Raw genomic sequence first — 26,103 nt, 5'->3', positions numbered from 1 at the left:
AAAAAAAGTCAAAAATTTTTTTGACCTCAAAATGTCATAAAAAACGTCATAGTATAGTATGGCGTTTTTTTCGGCCAAAAAAAGTCAAACATTTTTTTGACCTCAAAATGTCATAAAAAACGTCATAGTATAGTAAGGCGTCAAAATCGGACAAAAAAAGTCCAAATTTTTTTTGACCTCAAAATGTCATAAAAAACCTCATAGTATAGTAAGGCGTCAAAATCGGACAAAAAAAGTCAAAATTTTTTTGGACCTCAAAATGTCATAAAAAACGTCAGAATAGTAAGGCTTCAAAATCGGACAAAAAAAGTCAAAAATTTTTTTGACCTCAAAATGTCATATAAAACGTCATAGTATAGTAAGGCATCAAAATCGGCCAAAAAAAACCCCAATTTTTTTTTCGCTTCAAAATGTCATAGAAAACGTCATAGTATAGTAAGGCGTCAAAATATGCCAAAAAAAAGTGATTTTTTAGTATGACCTCAAAATGTCAGAAAACACATCATTGTATAGTAAGGCGTCAAAATATGCCAAAAAAAGATAAACCAAAGCGGGACACCATAACAGGTAAGTCATACAGGTAATTCACACACCAACAATATATTACTCACAGACTTAAGTCCCTTCTAGTTACAGCAGGAGGAAAATGAACCGTGAGTGAGCGTCCGCCCCTCAGGATATTGGAGATTTGGAAAAACCTTGATTTGTTGCTGCTACAAGAGCCAGTATACTTAATTTGTGCTAATCAGATCAAGTAGCCCTTTTTATTTCCATTTGGAGAGGGGTAGTCTAAAAGAACTTTACACTTTATGGGTATCTCTTGAATTTAATAAATATTGACTGTTCACAGGATTTCCTGTTTTTCTGATTTTCTTTTCTGACCTTATACTTATCTCAAGTTGCCTTTTGGGCAACTTTATTACAGCATCACGTAAAATTAACAATAATTAATAATGATAATATTAATATTAAAGCAAACAGGGCTCTGGTCTTGGAATAGTATTGGTATTGGCAGATATCCAAATTCAGGTATCGGGATCGGATTAGAAGTGAAAAAATGTGGATTGGTGAATCCCTAAGTCCGAATTAATATGCCAAGGATCCAGAACAGTCACTGTATTTTTTTCTACAGTGAAATACCAACAAACAATTCCATAAAACCTCAGACAAAACTGTGCAGGTTAGTCTTACCAGAAAGGCTGAATTCCCAAATATCACATGAGCATGCACAGTAAAGAAACAGTATGAAGAACATAGCTTTAAAGTACATTCAGTGTCCATTTATTTTTCTGCAGCCAGAAAAATAGAAAAAGTAAAACAAAGAACATTCATACTGCTGAAGTGTAGTTTCTCATGCTTGCACATTTACAGTACATGTTGATCTGATACAAAGTTTCTTTGAACTGGACATATTGCCACAATATATTTACAAAAATAACATTAAAACTGCAGTCTCTTTAAACATGTTGACACATTCATAAAAATAAAGCTTTCTGTGACACGTTTTCCGAAAGACAATCCTATTTACAGTCCAAGATGGAGATGAGTCCTGTCGAGCTACAGCTGAGATAACCCAGTTGGTTTCCATGTTTGCGAGTATTAGATTATCTGAAGCAACAAAAATCACTGAAAATGTAAAAAGTGTTTTTTTAAGCATCTAAAAAGACATTTTCGGTCATGTCATACCAATATGCATCTTTAAGTCACAAGGACTCTTAATCACTACTGATGTAAAATGAACAAGGTGTACTCACTCATAGTTCTTGGCTGATAGAATCCTTATTAATGTACAGTTATATTTGCCTCTGCTGAATGTGTCAAAATGATTTTAGGGTTATTTTCATAGTGACCTCTATTTATCAGAAATGAAATTCTTTACATTTCTGCCATGGTTTTGAATTTTAGTGATTTAGAAGGTACATTTTGTACATTTTTACTCCTTTAATATCACACATACATTCTTTAAAATTACAAATGATTGCACTGTTCTGATGACAAAAAATTCAAAGGACACAAATATTGCGCGTTTCAAACTGATGAGGGCAGGGCAAAGAAAAGGCACAAATAAAGACTGGGCATTGAGGGCTCCATATTGGCACTGGCAAACTGTTTGTTTGATTTTAAACATACAGCCATAAAATGGCCGTATCGTTGGTGAAGGGCAATTTTGCTACCAAAGAATTTGAATCTGTCAATCACCTTTCTACCGCAAATACTGAGGAAAAGGATTTCCTGCAGCTGACGACGTTCAGCATCAACTACGTTGTGTCTAAAATCAACTGATGACAGCAGCATGATCAAAACTATACCCAAAACACTAAAGCTCAAATTTATGAGAACCAGTCTCGACGTTCCCACCTTTCCCCCGGCACATAACCACAATGCATTTCTGTGTGTGTGTGTATACAGTATAATGTATGTGTGTGCATCTGATCAGTGTTCAAAGACAAAAAACAAAAAAACAAACAAAAAAAAAAAAAGGCAAATCCAGAAAAATCAATCCTCAGTGCAGGGACTCCACTTCACTCAGCTGTCTACCTCTTTGGTTTACAAGCCTCCATAGTGCATCAGTTGCAGGCGTCTCTGGGACCTTCGGACTGGCTCCGCTCAGCCTCACGCTCCCTACCTCAACCTTCCGACTTATTTACTCCCACCACGTCTCCACTTCTGCTTACGCTTCCTCCCTCTCACCCAGTCAGGTTCTCCTCCTTGCAGGCACCTGGTGAAGAAGAAGAAAAAAGAGCACAGGTTAGGACACAACAGGGACATGTTTGCATTAGTAAACATACTGTAGATTGGGAAGAATTACAGTTATTTAACCCAAACTTTGTCTAAATGTTTTCATTGTTATGAATTATGCATAGTACAACTTCACCAATGGTTTGATTTTTGTCAAACTTCCCACTGCTGCAGGATCTCACAAGGGAAAAAATACCATTTAGGCATTCAGAACCAATGACGAGTCTATTTAGATTTATTTTTCATATGTTGTACCAAAATTTTTCACAAATCTGTGTTTTTCTAGTGTAAGTTTTAATTACTTAGTTTTGCAACATCCCATTTCTCTGAGGATACAACCACGTCATTAAAATTAGGAACAGGCCTAACTCTGCCGGCTTTTCATCTGGACATGTAGACATGTAGATGTCTAAATGGAGCTTCCTGCCCTCAAAAACAAGATTTATCATTCTTTTTGAAGCCCTTAACAGCTGCCTCATTAGACTCTGTTTAGACCCAGTGATAAGATGCAGCAAACTGATTGGTTTCATAAAAATGAAGGTTGTGTTGATGCAAACCATAAATGATACATACATGTCAGTAAATCCTGTGTCGAAAGAGACTTAATGCTTGTGTGTCATGTTTTCTTTCCAGCACTGACTGTCTTACAGTTTGAACACACAGCAGCCTATGATGCTAAAATTGCTCAAACTGTGCAAGCATCTGTTATTTGCTTTCAAGCGCATCAACACAAAACATTCACATCAATGTAGAGCTTGCTACTGGCAAAACCGAGCACAATAACATATAATATGTAAAGCCTCTGCATGGGACAGGTTTAGTATATATTCAAACAAAAGCATCTGTGATCCAAACTACGATGAAAAACTATTTTGCAGTTTTGGTTTGTTTCAGTTCACGAAGCACAGTTGAGAGTGAACCACAGGCTTAATGTAGCAACATTGGACTCATGTTGTGTAACTGGCAGAGTTTGGGGAACCTGTCATCCCAGCAGGCTGACAGATTTTAGGGGCAAAGTCAAAAACAAACCAAATTCTAGCAGCATAAACTACGACTGATTACTTGAGACTTATACTTCGCTTTAATTTGCCCTGTCTACTTAGAAACACAGAGGAATAGTTTAATATGATGATCAGCACAGGCATGAAGCTAGTTTTGATTCAATAAAGGTCACCACATTGCGACACTAAGTTTCTCCTCAGTTCATGTTTTTGTGCTATCTCCAACCACAAGCTAACTGCTCAGTCCTGTCACAATCCTGCTTCTTAAGCTGTAAAAAAGTTTGATCTGATTTTTTTTTTGGTGTATTTTTAAAGCAGGTTAAAAAAAAAAACACCAAGACCAAAAGTGATAATATTCTACACATTCTTCTTTCTTGACAAAGCCTGGCTTATATTGATATAGTGATTCATATGTGTTGTGATAGTGGCGGCTGATGTAGAATAGAATGACAGGGGCTTCCTCCTGACACAAAAATCCACACAACACTGCTGCACAGAGCAGCATCCAGCAGGACAAACAGGACGTTGGACGGGCACCATGTCTCCTTACAGCTAGGTGCGTTTCCTACCTGGGCAGGTAGGTAGAGGGCAGGTGGGGGAGAGAGCTCAGGGTCCGGGACAGAAGGGGAGTTGGGGCTAGCAATGCTGAGCATCTATACCTGCAGGGGTGAGCACCAGGGCCTGGAGGATGTCCGACAGGGAGATGATGCCCTCAATGCTGGAGCGCTCGTCCACCACCACCAACCGATGCACCTAGCATAAAAACACACATTTACAGATGAACTTAAAAGCGGCTGTACGGCTATTTCTTAATACATGTAATGTATGTATGTCAGAGTCAGTGTCTCACTTCAGCTTTGACAATTCTGTCCACAATGGTCTCCATTGTTTCCATTTTATGGCACTTCACGACTCCTTCGAAGTACTGAGAGCGATGTTTCAAAGCTTGTGTCACTGTAATGTCCAGGTTATTGTATGCTTTCTCAGCAGCCAAGTTCTATCCACACAAACATGAAAATGCATTGTGTAAAGTAAGACAATAAATCACAAAGCAGTTTATCCTCTTAGTTGGTATTTTGTCTCTTAAAAAAAACAGAAATTGTAGAAATTTCGACTTACAATCACATCAAACTTGGAGTAAATATCCACAACTTTGCCTGTAAAAGAACAAAGAGAATTTCAGTTAGAAAGAAAGTTAATTCGGTACAATTAATTAAGCATATAGTGTCAGTACTAGAGTTTGTGGTCTTACCCAAGTCATCTACCACAGGCAAAGCAGACACTCGTCTCTCCACAAAGATGTTGAGTGCTTTGATGATGGGCGTGTCTGGGTGGATGAAAGCAATGTCGTGGTACGTACCAATGCCCAACTCCCCGAGAGTCTGCTTCATGAAAGCTGGCTTTGGCATTTCACACATCTGGGACGCACAAACGCACACACACATACGCAAGGAGACAGAGACACTGAGTTCAACTAGGTAAAGGTGCATTGTATTAATTTCCACATTGACCACTAGGGGGCAGCAGACAATGAAAACAAGAAGAGAGATGACAAAGTTTCCAGCAGAAGTAAACATAATTAATCATCATATTTTAAAATAGGCAGGCTTAACACTAGTGCACAGACAGGACAGTTTATGAGAGATTATGCAGGACTCACAAAGAGTTGGAGGAACTTGAGGATCCTCTTGTGTGTGAGAATATAAAGTGCGTTCCCTGTGACGGGGTCGATGACAGGCAGGCGGTGAATTTTGTTTTTGATGAGGGTATAGACCGCATCAAATAGGCTGCAAACACAACAAATACATTGGTCGGTAAACAATAATATCTGCACAATAATATCTGCTGAGAAATATGTATCTAAAGAGATTCAATCATCTACAGTCAGACACATACCTTGCATCGGGTGATATGTTGACCAGAGGTTTGAACGTTGCTTGAAGGTAAACCTCTGTGTAGCAAGAAAGAAAATATTAAAGGATTTTACATTCGGCTTGTAAAAAAAATTATAAAATCTCACTTCATGCATCATACAAGGAGATGACAGTATAAACATAACACTTACCTCTCCATGTCTCAAGCTTATGCTCCTCTAATTCATAAATTTGCACCTTAAGTACAACAAAAAATAGAAGTTGGTTAAAAAAATAAAATAAAATAATCGCTAATGTGGCAGGAAGCAAACAATATCTGTCACGTGGACCTACCATTGGTGACTTGTAGTATCTGTGTAGTATGATGATGAAATCTGTGATTGTCAGCATTCCTGCAATGGAAACGAGCAGTGAAACACACTGAATCCATAAACAACATACAGCGCCATGCCTGCAGGCGTTGTGCAATTGGGTAGAAGAGACAGCGCTTACAAGGGCGTGGTTCAAACAGCACATCACTGACTCCCTCCTGCTTCATCCTCTCACGCTGACTGGGCATTCATTATTCATCACAGACTGACTCGCAATAAACTCTAGGCAGCACAACAAAGCCAATTCAAAATTGGATTTTGACACCATCTGAACAACAGAAGGTTTATTTTTCTTAGAATCTACAGAGATTTTTTTTTCTTCTTCTTTCTGCTAAATATTATATCAAACCTGTCTGAGCACTGGTCAATACAGAGGAGTCATTGCTGTGCTTAATGGTTTATGACAGCTCTAATGACTCCTACTCAATATAGCATCACGCTCCACTAGCCATGACCAGCAGCATTAATATGCATTGAGTTGCCTCTGTGTTCATTTGGCAATGGTGCACCAGCACAGCAAGGAAATTTACCATCTTAATTAGGGGAAAATATGAAATAACAATGAACATTTGCCTTTAAGAAACTAAACTGTGGCTCAAAAATACGTAGACTGCATTCTGAAAGATGCTAAAGTCAAATCTTTAAAGCAAAGAAGAATAAAGGCATCTCGACATATTTTTGCTTGTAAATTTCACATGTAATTTCAAGTACTTTTTTTTTTTTTTATATTTTGTCTTATCTTTGGAAGAGGTATTTGACTGAAAGTCATGTCATGTCGTCATCTGCCGCTTGTCTGGGCCCACATCTGACCATATAACTTTTTTCCACATCTCTGTGGTCTATGCTCTCTGCACCACTGAACTCTCAAATGCACCTTCATCTATTTGTACTGAAACCCTTCTATATATATATGTTCTTGCTGACACAGTCTGATCATGTCCTGCATTGACATTCTGAGGAAGAGTTACTCCTGTTTTTCCTTACACATTGGACTAATGCACGAGCATCACAGTCATCAAATGTCTGCAGCTGACCGCAATTTCCGACTGTTTACTGACGTCTTTCCTGCAGATCTAAATGCAGATGTCACTTTAGTCACTGTTCCTAATAAAACAAAACCAGCTGAGCAGTCTGCGACTGAAGTTCCTGCCATCCATGCCTCAACAATGAATCCTCATTCAAAGCCAGTTAGATCTTTTCCTCTTGCCATATTTATAAAAAATATGAATCAACTGGGCCTGCTCAGCCTTGTTATACATACCACAGAGCGTGTGTTGATGTTATTTCTTAATTGTACCATGCAGTGCACCTGAGTGGAAGTATCCGCATTATGTTTCTTCACTCATTTATTCAGGTTTTTCCTTGAATAACTAACCCATGATTGGAAAATATGTAAAAAGAGCCAATAGTCAATTTACTGACACATTTTTGGATTCTTACCCACAAAGCTCTGCTTCTCTGTGTCCCACAATGGAGCAGCTCGCACACCATTTGCTACCAAGGCGAAGAAAGCTTTCTTAACCTGTTAAGTAACATTTGAAAGGAAAAAATGTGATTATACAATAAGATTATACAAAATACTTCACAACATGTGATTATATTTTCTACAACTTAGTCCATTAATCTATTAGTTGTTCAACTAAAAAACTAATCCTGAACCCTAATTTTTAGTTGTAGCCCTCGTCAACATCTGATGACTTTTTTCTGTTCCTATCACATTCACATTAGAAGAAAATGTCTTTTTTTTGAAGCGCTGTCTAAACTCTTGCTGCTTTTGTGTTGGTTTTTGGTATTTCCGCTTTGTTTAGATAAGGGTTCTTAACTCTTGGCTTCAGTGGATTTAGTGGTTGAAGATCTACACATCAAAGAGGTCAGACCTCCAAAGGATTACTGTTTAACAGCTTTATGACAATCTCATCAACCATCTCATAGAAACTGCTCTGAGGCAAAATGATCCCGCTTATTTTATTGAACATTAACTTGGGCTCTCTTTCAGTTCTCAAGGCAAGCGACCTCAAAATCATATATGGTATTTGTTTTAATTTTTATGTTGTTTTTGATTTTTTACTTTGATTTTAATTATTATTAGTAGTGGTGGCATTAGCAGAATATGAAGGTTCTTAGGCAAGAAAATGAGCTTGACTTTACGATGTAATGCTGTGGTAAACTAAACTAAATGAACTGACAACTAATTGTTTGTCATGCGTTTTTGGTACTATCACAAAAAGGGAAGTGCAAATATACAGATATAAAGACAGTCAGTACTAACTTGGAGTGCTGTGTCAAACACAACCAACTTGGAGCTTGTAGGGACGATGTCGTAGCACTTGTGGGATTTCATGAAGCGCATGTAAATATCACTCTCAGGTTCAGCAGCTGTAAGAAAAAAATGGCAGGAACATAATTTCAGCGGAAGGAGAAATCTCACAGGGAATATATAATGCGAGCCTGGAAACAAAACACACTCTCAGAGCCTAAACAACCATCATGGGCCTAGATCACTTACTGCCACTTTGCTGCTCCATCTTACTGATAATTATGCTCTGCTTTAAGCACCAACAAGTACAGAAACAGTGGAAAAACACGGGCAGCTGTAGGAGTTTTGTAGGAGCTTAGATCTGTCATGGATGATGTGCTCTGAAGATTACAGTAACTGTTTCCCCACATGTGATGGAGAAACACTGAACGGATTAGTTCACTTATAGAAAATTAAATCATGATCAATGCATCAAGTAAAAACATGAAAATATGTGTTTGTTCCAGCTGAGTTTAAAGATTTGCCACTGTTCCATCTCACTGTAAAAGGTCAATACATGTGCATCGTTTGAGAAACCATATTTGTATTCATTTATTCATGTTTTTATGTGGTTTCTATTTGTAGTAGTTAAGCTTACATGCTTTAACTGTGTCAGCTTTTGTAAATAAAAGTGTTGTTTCTTTTCCTATATAGTGTATGTGTATAAGTTGATATGGGAGGCCAGGTATTGCATACCAGTACATTTGCCTTTACAAGAATAAAATGAGCTTGTTGTGAATTGAATCTAATTAAATAATGAGACAGGACATCAGAGGACATCACATTTTTGTATTTTACAAACATGAGGAGTCAGCTAATCAAAAACGATTTTCTAAAATACGTGTTGCCACATGTTGATATTAATTACCATGATAAAAATGCACATGAAAGGCCTGTTGAATATCTCCTCTATTTAAATGCAAGTAGTCCCTTCCAGCAAGGCACACGTATCTGTATCATTCATCAAAGCTGCTGCGTACAATTCTCATTTAAAACAAGTCTCAGACGTTGAAATAAACGGCTTTTATACAACAACCCGGCAATGTCAGCAGCCTGTGGAGGGAATCCCTCGCATTTCTGACACAGTTAAGCGGATGAATCGCTGCATCTCTGTGGATGGGGCGCTGCATACGGCGCGCTGCCAATACAGTCTTTGAAATGGATTAAACTCTAATATGTGTCACCTCGTAAAATATCCTCTTAAACTGGCAACATAACTTAAACGCTACGATACCCCGATCACCTAAACAAAACATTAAGTCAGGGCGAATTGCGCCGAGGGCACTAAAAGGGAGCAGCGGACACTGGACACTTACCATCATCATCTAGTTCAAGTTTCTCCAGCATGCCTTCGAATAAACCGTAGACCTAAGAGAGGGGGAAAAAACGGCAGAAGTTTGCAGTGAAGAGCGCGGTAAATCCTCACAACAACACACGGCAGCGCACGACAAAAACTTTGCTGTAAATTGTGAGCAGCAGGGTGAAGCGACTCTTCACCAGCAGCCCCAGCAGACTGTGATCACACCGAGTGTGGTGCGCAAACATAAAACAAACACAAACAAACAAACAAACAAAAAAACGCCGTGCGCCACCAGCGTTTTACTGGTTACATAAAGCTAAATATACACAGGTAGCGTGGCAAAACAAAACAAAACAAAAAACAAAACACCGTGCTGTGGAGCTGCAACTTCAGTGGCACATTATTATTAAGCTACACACACACCCCTTAAATCTCGAGAGTGGAACAGTCCTGATCCATTTGCTGCAGTAGGGGGAACCACTGCGTACACGCTGCTCAAACGACCATTATACGAGCGTGTGAGGATTAATCCCACTACCAAAAAAAAAACATCTGAATTCACTGTCAAAGCCACAATCTGCCAAATAACACTCACCGCAGGAAAAGTCTCTAACACGAAGCGTGGGTTTGGGGGGGAAAAAAAAGCAGGAAGTTCCAGGCGCTGTGGACACACCCCTCCATGCAGAGCAACCTGGGCGCTTCACCATATTAGGAAATCCCTTACGTTGCTAAGCAGCAAGAAGCTGGGGATGCCTTGTCACATCTTCACAGTTCATTTCGTCTGACAAAACCAGCAACATGGCCGAGATCTTCAAATACAACTCCTCTGGCTCTTGGCAGCGGCAGCAGCAACATGAGAAAATGACAAGGAAATTGTGCTTTTTTTTTTTTTTGCATCTCACACGCAGCACAGGCGAGTTCCCAGCATGAAATGTGCTGTGTCATGCTGAGGGATTTGCATACGCAAAATGTGCTCGTTGGTACATGATTTCCCCTGGTCCCTAATTTGGCAGTATATTCACAACAAGCCACTGCAGCAGTGTGAGAAAGCCTGCATACCTGCTCCGGGATGTTAAACAGTCCCCAGTGTCACCCTGCAATGGTGACACAGCACTTCTCTCGCCTAAAACTACTCCTGCACTTTCATAAATCTCGCCCTGCTGCATCACAGTGGGCATGCTTTGGCATTACAGCAAACTACAGGGAAGCAGACAAACACAAATCCCTGAAATGAATTGCTTTTAAAACTGGATTTGGCAAGAAGTAAACTACTGTTATCAGAAGATTTTGTTTTTGTGAGCCTTCTTTATGTATGTTGGATGAAGAAGGGGGCACAGAGGGGCTGACAGGAACAGACTCATTGCTCTCCAACCACAGTCACGAGTCCTTGGGTGTTAATATCAACAGTATACAATGCTGTGGATGGAATATTGATTTACCCTTTCTGGGTAGAATCCACAATCACTCACAGCAGACAGGTCGAGAACGACCTTCAGATAATTATTCATTAAATCTGCACAGCAAGTCATAAAGTCATTCCTCACTAGCTGTAGGAAATCTGGTATCACATCCTCAGACTGCCTGGATCCTGCCTGAAACCTTCAGTGAAAAGTCTTGTGACAAATGCTAAATTTGTTCTCAGATGTTTTTGCAGTAACAGTCAATTGTGCAGCCGCTTAGCCGACGTCTATCCTTGTTTGAGATATTGCCTCAATGCTGAAACAATATTTACACCTTCTGTTCTGCCACGGATGCTCAGAGCAAATAGTGCAAACACAGGATTGTTGACACGACTGTATGCTGAAGTATCAGAGCCTGAATGAAAGGGATTTGCATCATCCGTGCTTTCTCTTCACCACTGTCCAAAAGTAAAGCCCTTATGACTGTGAGTAAAGTAGCACATGACTTGTAGACAGAAAGCATCTAAGGCCACTTTTATGTAGCCACAAAGGAAAAATAGCTCTCAGCTTCAACAACCCATGACCCAAGCAGTTTCAGAAAATGCTAATTAATATTTCTGACACAGAATTAGTGCAAAAATACAACATTTTACCTGCAGATTCAGTTGCATATTCATACTTATTTTTGAGTAAAAAAATTATTTCACACATTTTATGGATTTCAATGCATATATTATTTCTGAGCCACAGGGCAGGTCAGCCATGGCTTATCAATTCATACCACTCTTCTAAAAGTAGAAACTGGAGAGGTGATCTTTGAACTAGCTTTGTAACTGTGATAAGAAATCTTGCTGCTCCATAAACAAGAAAGATGCACCAACTTTGTGGAGCCATAAGATGCTAAATCTTCAAAATTTAGGCTCTAGCCATGGAAGACTGGTGCAAGAAATCACACTTAAATTTATGAAATACTATGCCACAGTCACACTCATTTATAGTTCAGAGCAGTGACAGAACAGTCCTGAGGCAAGTAAATAACACAAATTCGTAAAATATATGGCATTCCTATTTAAATTACATTTTTGCAGCATGACTTACTTGTTGTGAGGTAGAATAAGATGGCACAGGGCTTGGGGAGGGAATCGGGGGTTTAGCAGAGGGGAGGCTGAGACGTTGTCCTGTGTCTGGAGGTGTGGAGAGGGAACGGGATCTGGAGCTCGGCTCCAAGCGTTCAGGACTGGGCCCGCTCGCCTGGGGTTCCTGGGTGAACACAGGTTGGCTAGATGCCTGGGTCGGGGGTGGCGTGGAGAGGCCAGAGGCTGCAGAGAGATAAAAGGTTCAGTTTCGATACCTCGACCTATCTCTTGTTTCTCTCGATGTCAATCCATACTGTGTTGGCAGTGACACCGAGACGCGGCGCGGACTGACATTGTTGATAGTCTTAGTTGGCAAGACTGAGGTGCTACAGTGGTGACTGCTGGAGATACCATCAGTGCTGTCACATGCTATAACACAGAAGGAATGCATATCTGATCCATCAGGGACTGACAGTCCTGAGTACTGAGAAACAACACAGATACTAGCGATAAATCCACAGCCCAGTCGATGACAGACAAGGATGCAGTAGGTAAACCACCATCATAAATATGGCTAAAAAACAGTTATAATAAGTAATGAAGTACATTAACTGTATGTGACATCTTTAAGAGATTAAAAAAACACATAGCAACTTAAAGCAATGAGCAAACTCATTTTAAATAATGGTTGACCCACTCAGGTGTCTTCACTTATTTTGCCCATTGAGACCTCATCTGATGACTCATCTGACAGAAATGTAATTACATTATAGCTCCACCCAATTTCAACCTGAGCTGAAATCTAATTAACCAGAAGTGAAAATACCTGTGTGGGTGTGTACAGACTCTCATTTCTGTAAATGCACTTACTAGTGTATTGTCCAGTCTGAAACTTGTTTTGTCAACTGCTTTTTTTTTTGTTTAAAAGTTAAAAAGACTGTTTACATCCACACTTAAATATAAGTAAATTAGATCCACTTTGCTTATATTTGCGTTATATGATGCCTCAGCAGCCTTCTGTATTCAGGTGGGTTTAATCCTGCGTGGGATCAGAAGGCCAAGGCAGAGAGCTCCTGTTACGTCTTTGTGGGTTGGACCTCATTAAATTTTTAGTGTGACAAAATAGCTGTATGTTGTGAAAATAAAGGATGATAAAGAAACTGTAAATCTTAAAAACCCTTGAAACAAATCACAAGAAGACACAATAGCAAACAGATTTATCACAAGTTAAACTGTTTTCGAAAAATGCATTAATTAGGTAATTGATTAGATTTGCTAATTCTAGGCTGCAATTATACCTCGATAACACTTCAGTGACGTGACAGCGGTTGACACCTGCATCCCTCTGACTGTATTAATGAAAAATCCCTTGATGGCACTCCAAAGTGCATTTCAGCTAAATTAATTCTCTAAAAAGCAATCAATAACAGATCGATACTTGGAAAAAGAAATATAATGAGTCATGCAGGTTGTCTTCTTTTCCTGCCCCTGGCGTCCCTCCACAATAACTAGGCTGATTACAACACAGGCACACGCATTAAGCCCAACTCCAATGTAACAGTCAGCTGTCTGTGATGCAGCTCCTCCTGTGAGTGTCACGGTGAAGCTGTCAGTCACATGACAGCCCCACACATACCCTTTCACACCAGGCGTCACAATCTTACACATGGTGACATGCGACACTCACGCTGCCCCGGCTCCACCCCGCTGACATATTTCTGAGGCCAGACAATGGGGGACATGGATGATGTGGACCAAATGGTTCACATTACAAGGCATCCACCATGAGATTGCCAGTTGACTTTCATCAGGTCCACATGTCCAACGCCAGTGTGACAGCAAAGCCAAGACTATGTAAATGTCACATGAGGACTCACTCACATGAAAATACAAGAATCAGTGTCAGTAAGTCATCCCACTGGACTCAGTCATATGTGCTAAACTTAGACCATTCATAAGTCATTTGAACATTTGCCTGAGAAGTTAAAATGTTTAGGATATTCAGTCAAAGGTTAACAAGTTGTGCAAACTCCTGAATGAGCCAGGAGACACCTCCCTGTATCAGTCAAATTGATACAGTAATTTTACCTAATGTCTCGTACCATACATTTTTTTCTGCTATATAAATATGATCTTAACAAAGAGATCAAGTTAAGAGTAGTTTTGTCATAAATGAGGCCCAGTGTGTCAGGCAACCATTTTTCCTTGGTCTGTCCAAGTGCACTCAACACTATCTCTTGACATTTAGTTGGCGTGCACCAGCCCTCTTCGGTGTGCCCTGCTTCCGCCGTGCAGCCTTCTTATTTTAGCCACGCTGTTGTGGCACATTCCACAGGAGGAGATAACAGCGGGGCCGTGAGCCCTCTTCTTGGCCTGGTTAATAGGGGGCAGCTAGACACCACCCAGGAAACAGGAAATAGATGCCTTGCTTTAAGCAGGCCAGTTCATCTAACTTTACAAGCATAAAAAACCCATCATGGAGTACTCTTCTATTTAATGTGTAGATATCTAAGCATATACAGCGTATTAGATCAGATATCCTGATGTAATGGACACAGCTTTGTTTATGCAAGGAAATTAACCAGGCAAACCCACAGAAAATTTATCTGCAGCTATTTTAAAAACCGATTTATTGTTAAGTCATTTTCCAGGCAAAATGCAAAACATTCTCTCGCTCCACCTTCTCAATTGTGAGGATTTGCTTTCAGTTGCATAGAACAAAAGAGTTCTATGTGACTGAATATATTTGTGTTTTGGACTGTTGGTCGGAAAGAACAAGCGATATGAGGATGTCACCTTGGGATTTAGGAAATTCAAACTTTTCTTTTTTACTATTTTCTGACTTTATATAGACCAAACAATTAACTAAAATTAAAAACTATAAACAGATTAAGTAATTATGAATGTAATTATTTTCAGGCTTAATATGAATTGCTGAGCAAAAAAAATCTGCAATCTAGGCAGGGATTCAGAGGTCTGTAACCAGGTCAGTTTCTTCTGTTTGTAATTTACTGCAATTCTGCGATAATCTAACACCTTTAAAAGCGGATCCTCTCAGTCTGGGTGCCCCCTGACAAGTCAGGAGAAAATAGGGTGTTTTCAGTCATGTGGGGCTGTGCTGACTCTGAGAGCAACATGAACCCCATCGGTTGACGTCAGAGCAATAGTGAGGATTATACAGGCACAATGGACATGCTGCTACAGCCATCTAAAACAATGAATTACAACCATGAATGGATGTGTTTGAAGAGGTGCACGGGTTAGAATTGGTGTGTATATTGTGAAACAGTAAGAAGCAGTTAGCAACAACGGTTTAAAATTAATGTGCTGGTTACCCTATTGCACAGTTAGCTCCCAGTAAAAAAGGCAAACTGCAAACCACATCACAGCAAAACATTTAAATAAGCAGTCGCAATTCAAACTGACATATAGTGTTGCTAAAAAACATGTGATGTCCTCTAATTGGCCACTACTGAAATTTCACATGTAAATGTCAGCTTCACAAAGGGTGTAGTGAACAACATAAGCAACACAGCTGCAACCTCCACAGTGTAGACGCTCTGGATCAAAGGACTTATGGTTTAGGCTGAGGTGTCACCACATTGTACACCACTTTTACGATGAACTCTATATCTTCTACAGCCACATATGGACGTAAATCATAATGACAGGACTCTGCTCCTTCCATCTACTCCAACGAGGTCAGACTGGCTCCAAATAGGAGCTGTGAAGTCTGTGATAAAGAGCCACTTGAACACCACACAGTGTGCCCCAGTGCTTCACTCATAAAGCATTATGCCTGAACACTTTACAATAACTGCATTAAGTCTGCGTGGTGGTCTGAAGTTTCTGCTTGGCATCTGTCTTCTCTGTCACTGTTCATGGCTTGCTTCCTATAATGAAAACCTCAAAGAATGTTAGGTGACAAGAGATTTCTCCCAAACATGAGGACAAGCTGCAAAAATTCCACTTGGCACATTCTGAGTGTCACTAGTTCAGGTGAAATGCTTCCTGTCTATTTTTAATAAAGTTTTCAAAATGGAGCAGCTATTCTGAAGAGACTTCCTTTGAATATGGGACAGAATAATGACACTGAACTGACTATATCAAGCACCGTGCCTATAAATTACTCCGACCATAATGACAGGATTACTCCAAAATAAAAACAAAATACATTTTTGCTATTTCATTTCACTCAGACCTTGTATTACTTAACAAGATTTAAATCAATTTTTTCACATACCACCAAAACATTTAAATTACTGGAGACATTATAGATCAAGATTAATACAGGAAGGACGTTGCTGTATGTGTAGTGATTCAAATGCATGTATATGAATTTAGCAAAGTGATTGCTAACTTCTTTGGTCAGCCTCTCACACAGTTTTACCACTTTGGCCTGTGTCCTGTCGCTTTGTGCGGATACATTGCATTGCATTTGTGAAACCAGAGACCAGCCACGTAGCCAGCACCTAAACTATATGGAGAACCTAAGGCTAAAACGAACAGCATTCAGCATGTCTATCATACCAATACCAAATAAAAAGACAGATGCTCTCTCTTTGTTCAATCTTAAGAATGTTTATGCAGGATTACTAAAGTTTAGTAAAGTTTAGAATAAATTATTCTGAAACATTTAAAATATAATGCCCTTCTAAAGGTGTACTAACATACTAGCATGTGACTGCCTTCACTAAATGCCCACAACAGACAGTATAGATGTTGTTTGACGGTAAACATAAAAGATCTGAATCCAAGATTACTGAAGATAAAAGGTCTAATGTAGCAGGTGAAAAGCACAGCACATTACCAGACAGACATGATGCCTCAGACTGGTGTCTCCCTCCTAACCCATCTTGCTCCTTCCGCTTCTTACTCCTTCTTAGGCTGCCAAACCTCTTCATGGACAACAGCGGGTTGTGGGCTCAAAACTAAATCTGACCATGACCATCCGCATCACGAAAAGGGGCGCAGAAATGGTGAGAGTCACTCCATTTCTAGGCGAAGAAAGTTGTACAGAAATTAATGTGAAAAAAAAATATCCAACTGATGACTCCAGACGACTCAAAAGATCTAGAGAACAGTTAGTCTTTGAAGCAGTTTAGTCTGTCTTTAGGGGAGAAGTGGTCCTCTTTTTTTTTAAAAGAAGGAAACTGGTTGCCTTCAATCAATGTACCAAGGAATATATATGGTCGTCCTCTTTTAACTTCATGTAAATCCGCAGGAGAAAAAAAAAAATTTGACTATTCCATGAGGTTGCCAATCCACTTTTTCTTGGAGCCAGCTGCACCAGTAATGAACAGAATATGACAACCGCAGCAAGACACCAATATAGGCTAAGCTTGCATATTCAGGAAAAAAAAATCCTCCAGGGCCACAGAGCACAGAACCAGCAGGAAGCAGTGTACACTATCTGTGTCAGCTCATATATTTGATGGAAAAGGCTAGGAGAGTATGAAAGCTGTAAATTCTACACAGCTTCAGCAAAAAAAAGTCCCAATCGCAGCTGATGCAAATAACAACTGGGATGGACCGACGCGCCTCTTCCGCCCCCCTCAGCAGTGTCAGTGCTTTAAATTGTCAGGTGCAGCTGTGGGTGGTGTCTCTTTAATATAGCACCCATGTCAGCAGCCTGTAAAAGGAGGCCAGTCTGTGAAGGTTACACCAGCAATTGGCTCAGGCAGCACATCTCCCCGCCCCCCTCTTCCACTGCCCTCCCTCTTCCCACAGAGTAAATTCAGCACAGGCACATCTGTCTCACTCCGTCTTCACACAGTGTAACATACATTCAACGCTTTATCTGAGAAAGTCTCCTCCTGTTTTACATTCTTCTAAAAACTTGCAGTTGAGCCATTAAAGGGATTAAACATAAAGACCTAAAGGTTGTGGCTTTCAGCTGGGCGTCCTGCAGCTCTGTCATTTGTACAGTAAGTTGTCTGTAACTTTTGGGGGCCTGACCTTTAAGTCTGCAGAGGCCAGCCCCTGTCAGATGACAGCAGGGGGACATCCCATGTTCTGTCAGCTGATCAGAAAGCTTCCATTCAATACCACCAGCCTCCCCTACCCTTAACAGATGGCCCACTCTATTTGCTGCTCACATTAGCTACAGCATGTCCAGTACAGATCTCAATTAACATGTTATGCAAGTGTTCCACCCTGCTTAGTGGGTCAATGGCCAATATGAGTTAGCAGTTGAAATATCAATGACAAAATCACTCACCTCAAATATCCTGTGATGCTCAATATAATAATTTTATCATTATCCTAGGAAAATTAATTCAGGTTGCTAAGTTTCAGATCAAGGAAGATTTAAAATACTGTTTAGGTTACAAAAACACATCAATGTCTCCAAGGTGTATTTTGTTAGTCTTCCCTAGCTTAGCTTCCCCACTCAAAAAAAAAAAAAAAAAAAAAAAAAAATCACTGCCCTTGTAAGGCTTGCGTTTTGTGAATTTGGAAAGTCAAAACTGCACAGTTCTTTTATTTACTGACAACATACAGCACACAGTAGCAACAGGGAGAGTGAGAGAGGGGGGAAAACTTGCATGGTTGTGTGAGGAGCTCCTGAGAGTCTGGTCACTTCCAGATAAGGGTATGAAAGCACTACAGTTGCCTTCAGCAGTGAGAGACTGACAATGTCCAGGCGATGGGAAAACACAAATTTAGAACAGCTGGAAATGAGAAAACATTCTGATCATATTTGTAGCAAACATGGACATGAATGCACCTGAGAAAAATCAGTTTTCAAATGAATAATATGCAAATGATACAAAATCAGATGCTCAGAAACACATAAAATTCTGAAAAAAAAGCCTCCTTGTTCACAAAAAATTATATATAAAAGAAAGTAATAATGATGATGTCATAAAAACATCTACACTAATTTGAAAACCAAAGCAAGACAAGACTATGCCTTCAGCACACCCTTGTGGCGAAACTGGGGTGTCTACAAAAACATCCCACTAATAAAAATAGAAAGCTTGGTGTGCCCACTCAACTGCTGTATGATATTCATTTATAAGCATACTTTGTTGGTATCATCATTGGCCACCCCATCGCTTAAAGCCACATCATTAGTCAGAAAAGTACAGGAGACAGTTGTAGACATAATGTCTCAAACCACATCAGACACTGGTAATCCTGAGCAGCTGGCATGAGAAGGCCAGAGAAGTTGGTGTATTTTAGTTGGTTACCATCAAAAACAATCGCCAGAGTGAACGGAGCACGCTGACTCTTGAGGTTTGGGCCTAACAGAACTATTCCACCAACTACTGCCAAACTGAGCCTCTGAGAGGAAACGGAGAAGAATGGGTATATGTACGAGCCAAAAACATATGACTCATCTTTGTGCTGTTTGATGCTGCTTCCAGTAGGGATGTTACCATGTGAAACAGGCTGGTTTTTGTTATGTAATGATCAGCCACCCAAATACATGGAGACACGAGAGCTGAAAATCTGCCTGAAAGGTCTGTTCCTCATAAAACAAGGCCTTGTTCTGCCAGGCCTGTCTCATTTCAACCTCTTTGCACATACAAGTGGTATCATTATGTCATTATTGAGTTTTGATGATGATATGGAGAGTGTATGCCCGTCTATGAGATGCCAAACCTGTAACTTAATCTGATAAACTGGCCCTGCAATGTACTGCTCAGTGCTAGGAACTGAGAGCTTAAAAACGCTTCTTTGATTCTGAGAATAAACAAAGCCAACCACTTCCTTTTCCTAAAGAAAGTTGTTGACATCAATGAGAAGATGACTGACAATGCAGGGATATTTACTGCACACAAATGACTGCCCATCTGTCTGCGGAGGCTTGTGAACATTATGACACCACAACACACAGCAGTGAGTTTTTCTGTTGTAATGCAGAAACCCAGGCCTCTACCTCATTATTGGCACAATAATGTTGAGTGTGTGTAACTGTAAAAATTCTACACAATGTGTTTGTCTGTCAGCTATGTCACATGCTGCAAAATACCTGAACTCGTGAACTCAATCAGATAGACACAGCTTCCTGTATGTGGCTTTACCCTGTGTACACACAGCAGGAAAACCAAATAATCTTTAAAATGGTTTCATCTTTTGTGTCATACTTCCTTTATAATTGTCTTCCTTCTAGACCTGTACTTGATCTGCTTTATCACCAGATCACGAACTTTTTCACAATTTTCTTTACTTTATTCTAATCTTTACTGTAATTTATAAAACTATTAGAATACATTTGTAATTAATTCACCAACTGGTGTTGCAGCAGTCATGCTTTCAGTTTCCATCAGCATCAAGCTGAGCGTTCATCATGAATGGGCAACCAGTGCCGTGTTAGCTTTTTCAACTTACCTCTCCTGGTTCTGGAGAAGATTTTGATGCTTGCTGGTGTGGAGTTGGATGACGAGCGGAAGATACCACTGAAGCTTAGGCGGCGGGGGGACTTGGGTGGGGAGTTCTGGTGGGAGGGATAGGGGAAGATAGTTTTGGGTGAACCTGAGCTTGTCTTCGATTGCACTGGAGCAGATTGGGGACATGGGGGCAGCGGGGTGCTGGCAGGGCTCCTCGTAGACACTCCTATGGTGGGGCTGGCTGAATGGATGAGACGCTCTCCCTGAGAGACAATTAGGAGGCAGTTTTACTTTCCTGCTCTTTAGTTTATGTACAGTGTGTTTCCACAATATTAAAATGATACAGAGAGAGGTTGCAGAGCTTAACGGTGAAATACTGCACAGAACAAGATCCAAAACAAATGGCCACACTGAACGAGCAAATGTAGAGAAGAGATTTATTGTGAAATGACAGCCATTGATTGCACTTTTTGTGAGGGCTTGCTATTCTGGGTACTTCCTCTTTTTTCCACTTATGTTTTGTATAGTCAGACGCATTGTAACACTTTATGGTATGTTATAAAACCCTGCATGAGAATGTGAGTAGCCTATCGTGTCCAAAGTGCAGTAAAGCACATGTTCTTTCATAATCTAGTTGTTAAACAAGGAAAGGAGATAAAAGTTACTGAAAAACCAACAATATTGATTACCGGACTTTCTTAATCCCCGAGTTTTGTGACGCAACATTTTTCACTTGTTTCCTAGTCAGTTTACATTAATCAAACCAACCAAATCCTAAGCTGAAACATCTAATTTTGTTAGACACACAGCTGTATGAGACTTCAGAGCAAAAAAAGGAAACATTACCAGCAATTTTGCATTTCATGCAGCATATAGCCACAATGTTTAGAAGCTGAAATGGTCTTATAAAACACTGTATAGATCCAATGTTACTCCATTTCCCTCTAAGGTATCATGCCCTGTTGTGTAGTGCGCTCACAGGGCTCCATGTTAAATGGCCTCACCCTCAATGCAGGTTTTTAAACAGCACCATCAGGTTCACTATCAGACAATCTGCACTTAAACAATGGTGACAACGGTTTTCATGATGACTTTCTGTGTTTATAAGTCTGTCTTTGCAAGGTTGATCTCGTGTAAGAACACAGAGAAATTCTCTTCTATACACGGTGCAGATACCAAAACAAAACATGAGAGACGGCAGCCAATCTAGCTGGAGACAGAGAGAGCCTCCTCCCACTGCTGACTGCTGCCTGCTCTGGATGTGCCAACAACAAATCTTTTAACCATTTGTGGGCTCTGATACAGAGAAGCATTGTAATATGCAGTGATCTCTAGCTCAGGGGCTCTATTTACTGAAAACAGTAAAATGTAACAGGAATGTTTTGGTAACACTTAGCAGATAAAAGCCAGTATAATATCTACTCTCGACAAAATAGATCTGCTGCATGATGATGTGAAGTGCAAAAAGAACCACTGCTGCTCTGTAGGAATGAAAACACACAAATAAAACCACTAGTGGCTCGTTCACTGAATTTGTAAGAAATAGGTGATTGTTTTGTCTGGTCTCCCTAACAAGAGTTCAGGAGGGTATTTGCTTAAGGCAGGCCCAACTCCATAGGCACATTTGTTTTTAAACCAATCCTGTGACAAATCTGAGAGAGAGAGAGCACACACCCATCTCTGCTGTCTGCCAACAACTCTCGCTCTGTCATTGTGCAAGAGCTTGTTAAGGCAAGTGAAGAAGCTAGCAGGATTTTGTCTGGATATAAATCAGCTCTTTCAAAACAAGAGACAGTTTTTAATCAGCATTGCTCAAATACTACAGAGTAAACTAAACTACATATCCTGGCCAACATAAGCTAACAGTTGAAGATTAATCCTATTCAAATCAATTAGAGCAGACAGTAGGAAGAGGCTGCTTTCTTTTACAAAAAATCAATTTCCTGTATGTGATCTTGCTACGCCTGGACACAGTGGGCGTAATGTTACTGTAAGCCAGTGAGGGTTGGCAGAATGGGAGAGATGGCCTTGTGTAATATTTTGCTCTCCCAAATCCACGTCTAAATGTGTTCAAAGCCAAACAAACAGAGCCAAACAGACAAGATAAATCATGTGCGAGGAGAAAGCAAGCTTGAGAAAACAAACAGTTGGCAAGTAAATGAAAAATGATGATACAAAAATAAATAAATGAAAATAAATTCTTTACCGTCTGAGCGCCACTTTTGGTTGAGCCACTCGTCTCCACTTGTGGGGAAGCAAATGCACCAAAGTCCTGCACATGAAAGAGACCAGGGTGGTCAAGGTTGGCATGCTCTTTTAGCTGCTTTTAAAATGAAACTGACAGTGGTGCTCTTCTTCCTCACTTTGAGGCAACGTGAAAGACTTCACACGACCTGCTTTAGGCTTTCGGAGTGCCACTCAAGAAAGAAGATAAACATGTTTCGCCACAGCGGGAACCTTTGCAAGAAAATGCAACACAACACACTCCTTCCCCATACCAAGAGTTGGGTCTTACATTCCACATTAGACAGATGATGTTATGCATTCTTCAGCAGAAAGGCAGTTTAATTACACAGATGTAATTGGGTGACCACGAAAATCTGTTCTGATACCTTTTATGCAGCTGTATCAGTGTTTCTACCAGGCTGAGGTGGAGGCTCCAACATCCAGCCATAAAAGCATTGTTGCAGTCACAAGCTTACCTTTGATCAAGGAAATTATAATTATATGCAATGTCACATGGAACACACAAATAGTATGCCGTCCATGTATGGTTAAGTTGGAAAAGGTGGATCTGATGGACGCTATCCAAAAGATACATGCCTGTGAGATACAGTAACACGGCTGTTATCCATGCTACAAGACAAAACAAATCAGCAGTCACCAGAGTGTGCTCACCACAGTATCCATGAGATATTCTGACCTCCAAAAAGAAAAAAAAAAACCCCAGAAGTGCACAGAAATAACATTCAGTTCTCAACTCTGTGACGCCTGTGACGCAAAGGAAAACACAACCCTAGACACAAATTGCCCAGATTGATGAATAGAGGCAAATGTAAATCAGGAATGACAACTGAAATGAAGTTAAATAAACAAAGAGCCTCAGTATAGGGACCATAATGAATCATGACTCATTGGTTTGGAGTAGGTTACTTCCTCTGAAATGTTTCCTTTGCTTAGTATTACTTACTTTTCCTAAAAACTCTTTAGATGTGTATATAAGTTTAAAGTTGCAGCTTTTTGGTCATTTCATTGTTTAGTTGATCTGCAACAACTCTGACGATCTGTAAATCATTTTCTAACCAAAAATGTATGTTATTCCAGCTTCTCAAATGAGACAATCTTCTCCTCTGAGCTGCTGTATACTTCTGTAAGCTGAATATCTTTGAGTTTCTGCCAGCTGGTGGGACAAAACCGGGCATCTGAAAACCTCACCTGGGCATTTTTCTAAATTTCCTGACATTTTAATCGAGAAGATTATTTGTTAACGAAAACAATCCCCTGCAGCCCTGGCAGGGGAGTTGGCTGCAATGACATCACATTAAAGGGTTAGTGTTGGACATATTGGCATTGATTACAGAAGGAAAATGTCCCCTGTGTGCGTGTTTCTGGAAAATAAATGGTATATGTGTTGGTGGCGGCTGCAGCAGACTGATGAGCTGAAAAGTCGTGATGCAGAGACAGCTGTCAGTCGCGCACGCTCTGCTTACGTCGCCTGCGAGGACAGGCGACACAAAACGGCTAATGACGGCTCAAAGTACCGATCCCGATTTCACAAAAAGTTCAACAACAAGTTGATTTTTTTTTTTAACAGTCACAGTAAGAAGCCACATTAGTTGATACTTCACCGACTCACTGGCATGTTAATCCGCAGACTTCTCCGCTTCTTTGACATTTTCTTTGAGCTCTGCTTGCTGGGCTCCATCACCGTGCTTCCCATTTTTTTCTCTCTCTTCAAAGGGACAAAATGCACAACAACAGAGTGCTAAGTAACTGCTGTACCGCGAATTCAGACCACCGACAGACGCCTCCACCTTCCCTTCAGCTGTCCCCTCTGCTTACTACGACAACACGGAGGAGCTGCCTCATCCACCAGGAAGTAGGCTTGGCCGTGGCGAAAAGGGGCAGGGCACTCATCTTCAAATGAGTTTCAACACGGACTGTTTACACTTACAGGTGTTGTCATAGTGTGTACCCCTGAGAAATGCGTGTCCACTGACCTCAAAAACAGCACCGCCCCGTTGTTTTTGGAGTTCAGGTACAAAAACACACACGCACCATAACAGTTTATCAGCTTTCTATAATCACAAGCTTATTTGTTCTATAAGGAAGTGGGACTGTATTAGCCATATTTAGGCTGCTTGATATTTCTTAGGAGCACTTCCTTTCCCTTCGTCAGTTCATTTCCTTGTGCGTCCGCGAAACAAGAAAAGGCAAAACTGAGGACACGCATGCAGAAAAACAAGTTTTTGAAGGGGAAGCTAATTTTGACCCAGCACCAGGCAGGTCTGATACACACATGCTTCACCAACAGATGTCAGTACGACTCAGATTTTAACAGGGTTTTAGCACCAAAGAAATGCTATTTATGACCACTGTAATCATCATCATCATCATCATCATCATCATTATTATTATTATTATAGTCCATGTCAAAACAAGTTCCAAGGCAAAAGCAACAAGGCAATACATATAAAATAACATAAAACAGACAATAAACGTAATCAATCTAGAGGATCACGGAAAGTGCACAGTCACCCGTGGTGTCACTCATTCCTATATTTCAGAGTTGTGTACGGGGAGTTCAGTGATTAAAAACAGGCTCTAGACTAGGCCTATTAGGTGCTTCATAAGTAGTAGTAGTAGTAGTAGTCCGGTGGGAGCCAGTGCAAGGAGGCTAAAATTGGAAAAATGTGACCAATAGTTGATGTTCGAACCTTGAGGAACTCTGCAGTTTGCCCATTCCAGGAGCTGCTTTGGGTTAATAGGCTGAAATAAGAAACAGAAGGGCCACTGATTATGGCACCATATTCTACTCCACTATTCTATTATGTTCCCCTGGTAATTTTGACTGCCTGTTTTTTATTTTTGCATGAAGTCTTTGAAGCATATAAAGTTTAACATGCTTTCACATGGCCAGATTAACCCAATATGCCCCTTTGGCACAAAGGCTCTGTAGGCCTCCACTAAAAATAATTGCTGCAGCCCTAAAGTGGACACAAGCTTGCACTCCCTGGAAATACAACTGCCTCTTAAGGACACTGTTAAATATACCTACCATTTGTCCTGTAATTAACTGTCTGTTTCTTTCAAGTCAGAAACTGCAATAAAAACACTGGATATTTAAATAACTGAAAATGTGTCCTAATAGACAAACCATAGACACACCATGATAACATGTAAAATAGTTTATTTTTGTAAATGTTTCTAAATTCAATTCCACAAACTCCATACTCTGTACACTTCAAAAGGCATTTTCAAAAAAAAAAAAAGAAAAAAAAAAAAAGAAAGAAAAAAATCTGACTACTTTACACGACCAAGAAAATGTAGCACAAACACACTGGCAGGATGATGTAATATCATACAAGAGAAGAAAAATATCAAGAAACAATTTTGTTACAACCATTCATTGAGAAAATATATACAATTGAGTCTTCGGAAAGTTAAAAAAATACATGCCATATACATTACAAGTTCTAAGACTGTCTCC

The 26,103-nt window shown here is 40.1% G+C and overlaps 1 protein-coding gene across 4 annotated transcripts; it reads right to left on the bottom strand.

The window, feature by feature from the left end:
• Positions 1-1,258: 1,258 nt before the first annotated feature.
• Positions 1,259-24,450, bottom strand: LOC121192853 (5'-AMP-activated protein kinase subunit gamma-2-like). Of its 4 annotated transcripts, XM_041054779.1 has the most exons (16): positions 24,250-24,450; positions 22,600-22,665; positions 20,395-20,656; positions 12,080-12,300; positions 9,598-9,649; positions 8,255-8,361; positions 7,426-7,507; positions 5,948-6,006; positions 5,806-5,851; positions 5,637-5,691; positions 5,401-5,527; positions 4,993-5,158; positions 4,860-4,897; positions 4,591-4,737; positions 4,400-4,493; positions 1,259-2,719 (listed from the first exon to the last, which is right to left on the bottom strand). In XM_041054779.1, the coding sequence occupies exons 1-16, from the start codon at positions 24,331-24,333 to the stop codon at positions 2,688-2,690; spliced, it is 1,638 nt and encodes a 545-aa protein (XP_040910713.1). In that variant the 5' UTR covers positions 24,334-24,450; the 3' UTR covers positions 1,259-2,687. The 4 variants fall into 4 exon arrangements, with proteins under 4 accessions (XP_040910713.1, XP_040910714.1, XP_040910715.1 ...); XM_041054780.1 differs by lacking the exons at positions 20,395-20,656; positions 22,600-22,665; positions 24,250-24,450 and adding an exon at positions 16,868-17,534; XM_041054781.1 differs by lacking the exons at positions 12,080-12,300; positions 20,395-20,656; positions 22,600-22,665; positions 24,250-24,450 and adding an exon at positions 10,177-10,876.
• Positions 24,451-26,103: the final 1,653 nt, after the last annotated feature.

Source organism: Toxotes jaculatrix, chromosome 14, assembly GCF_017976425.1.
Source record: "Toxotes jaculatrix isolate fToxJac2 chromosome 14, fToxJac2.pri, whole genome shotgun sequence".
NCBI lineage: Eukaryota > Metazoa > Chordata > Actinopteri > Toxotidae > Toxotes > Toxotes jaculatrix.
Note: the sequence above shows the minus strand (reverse complement) of the source record. Positions and strands in the feature narration are given on the sequence as shown.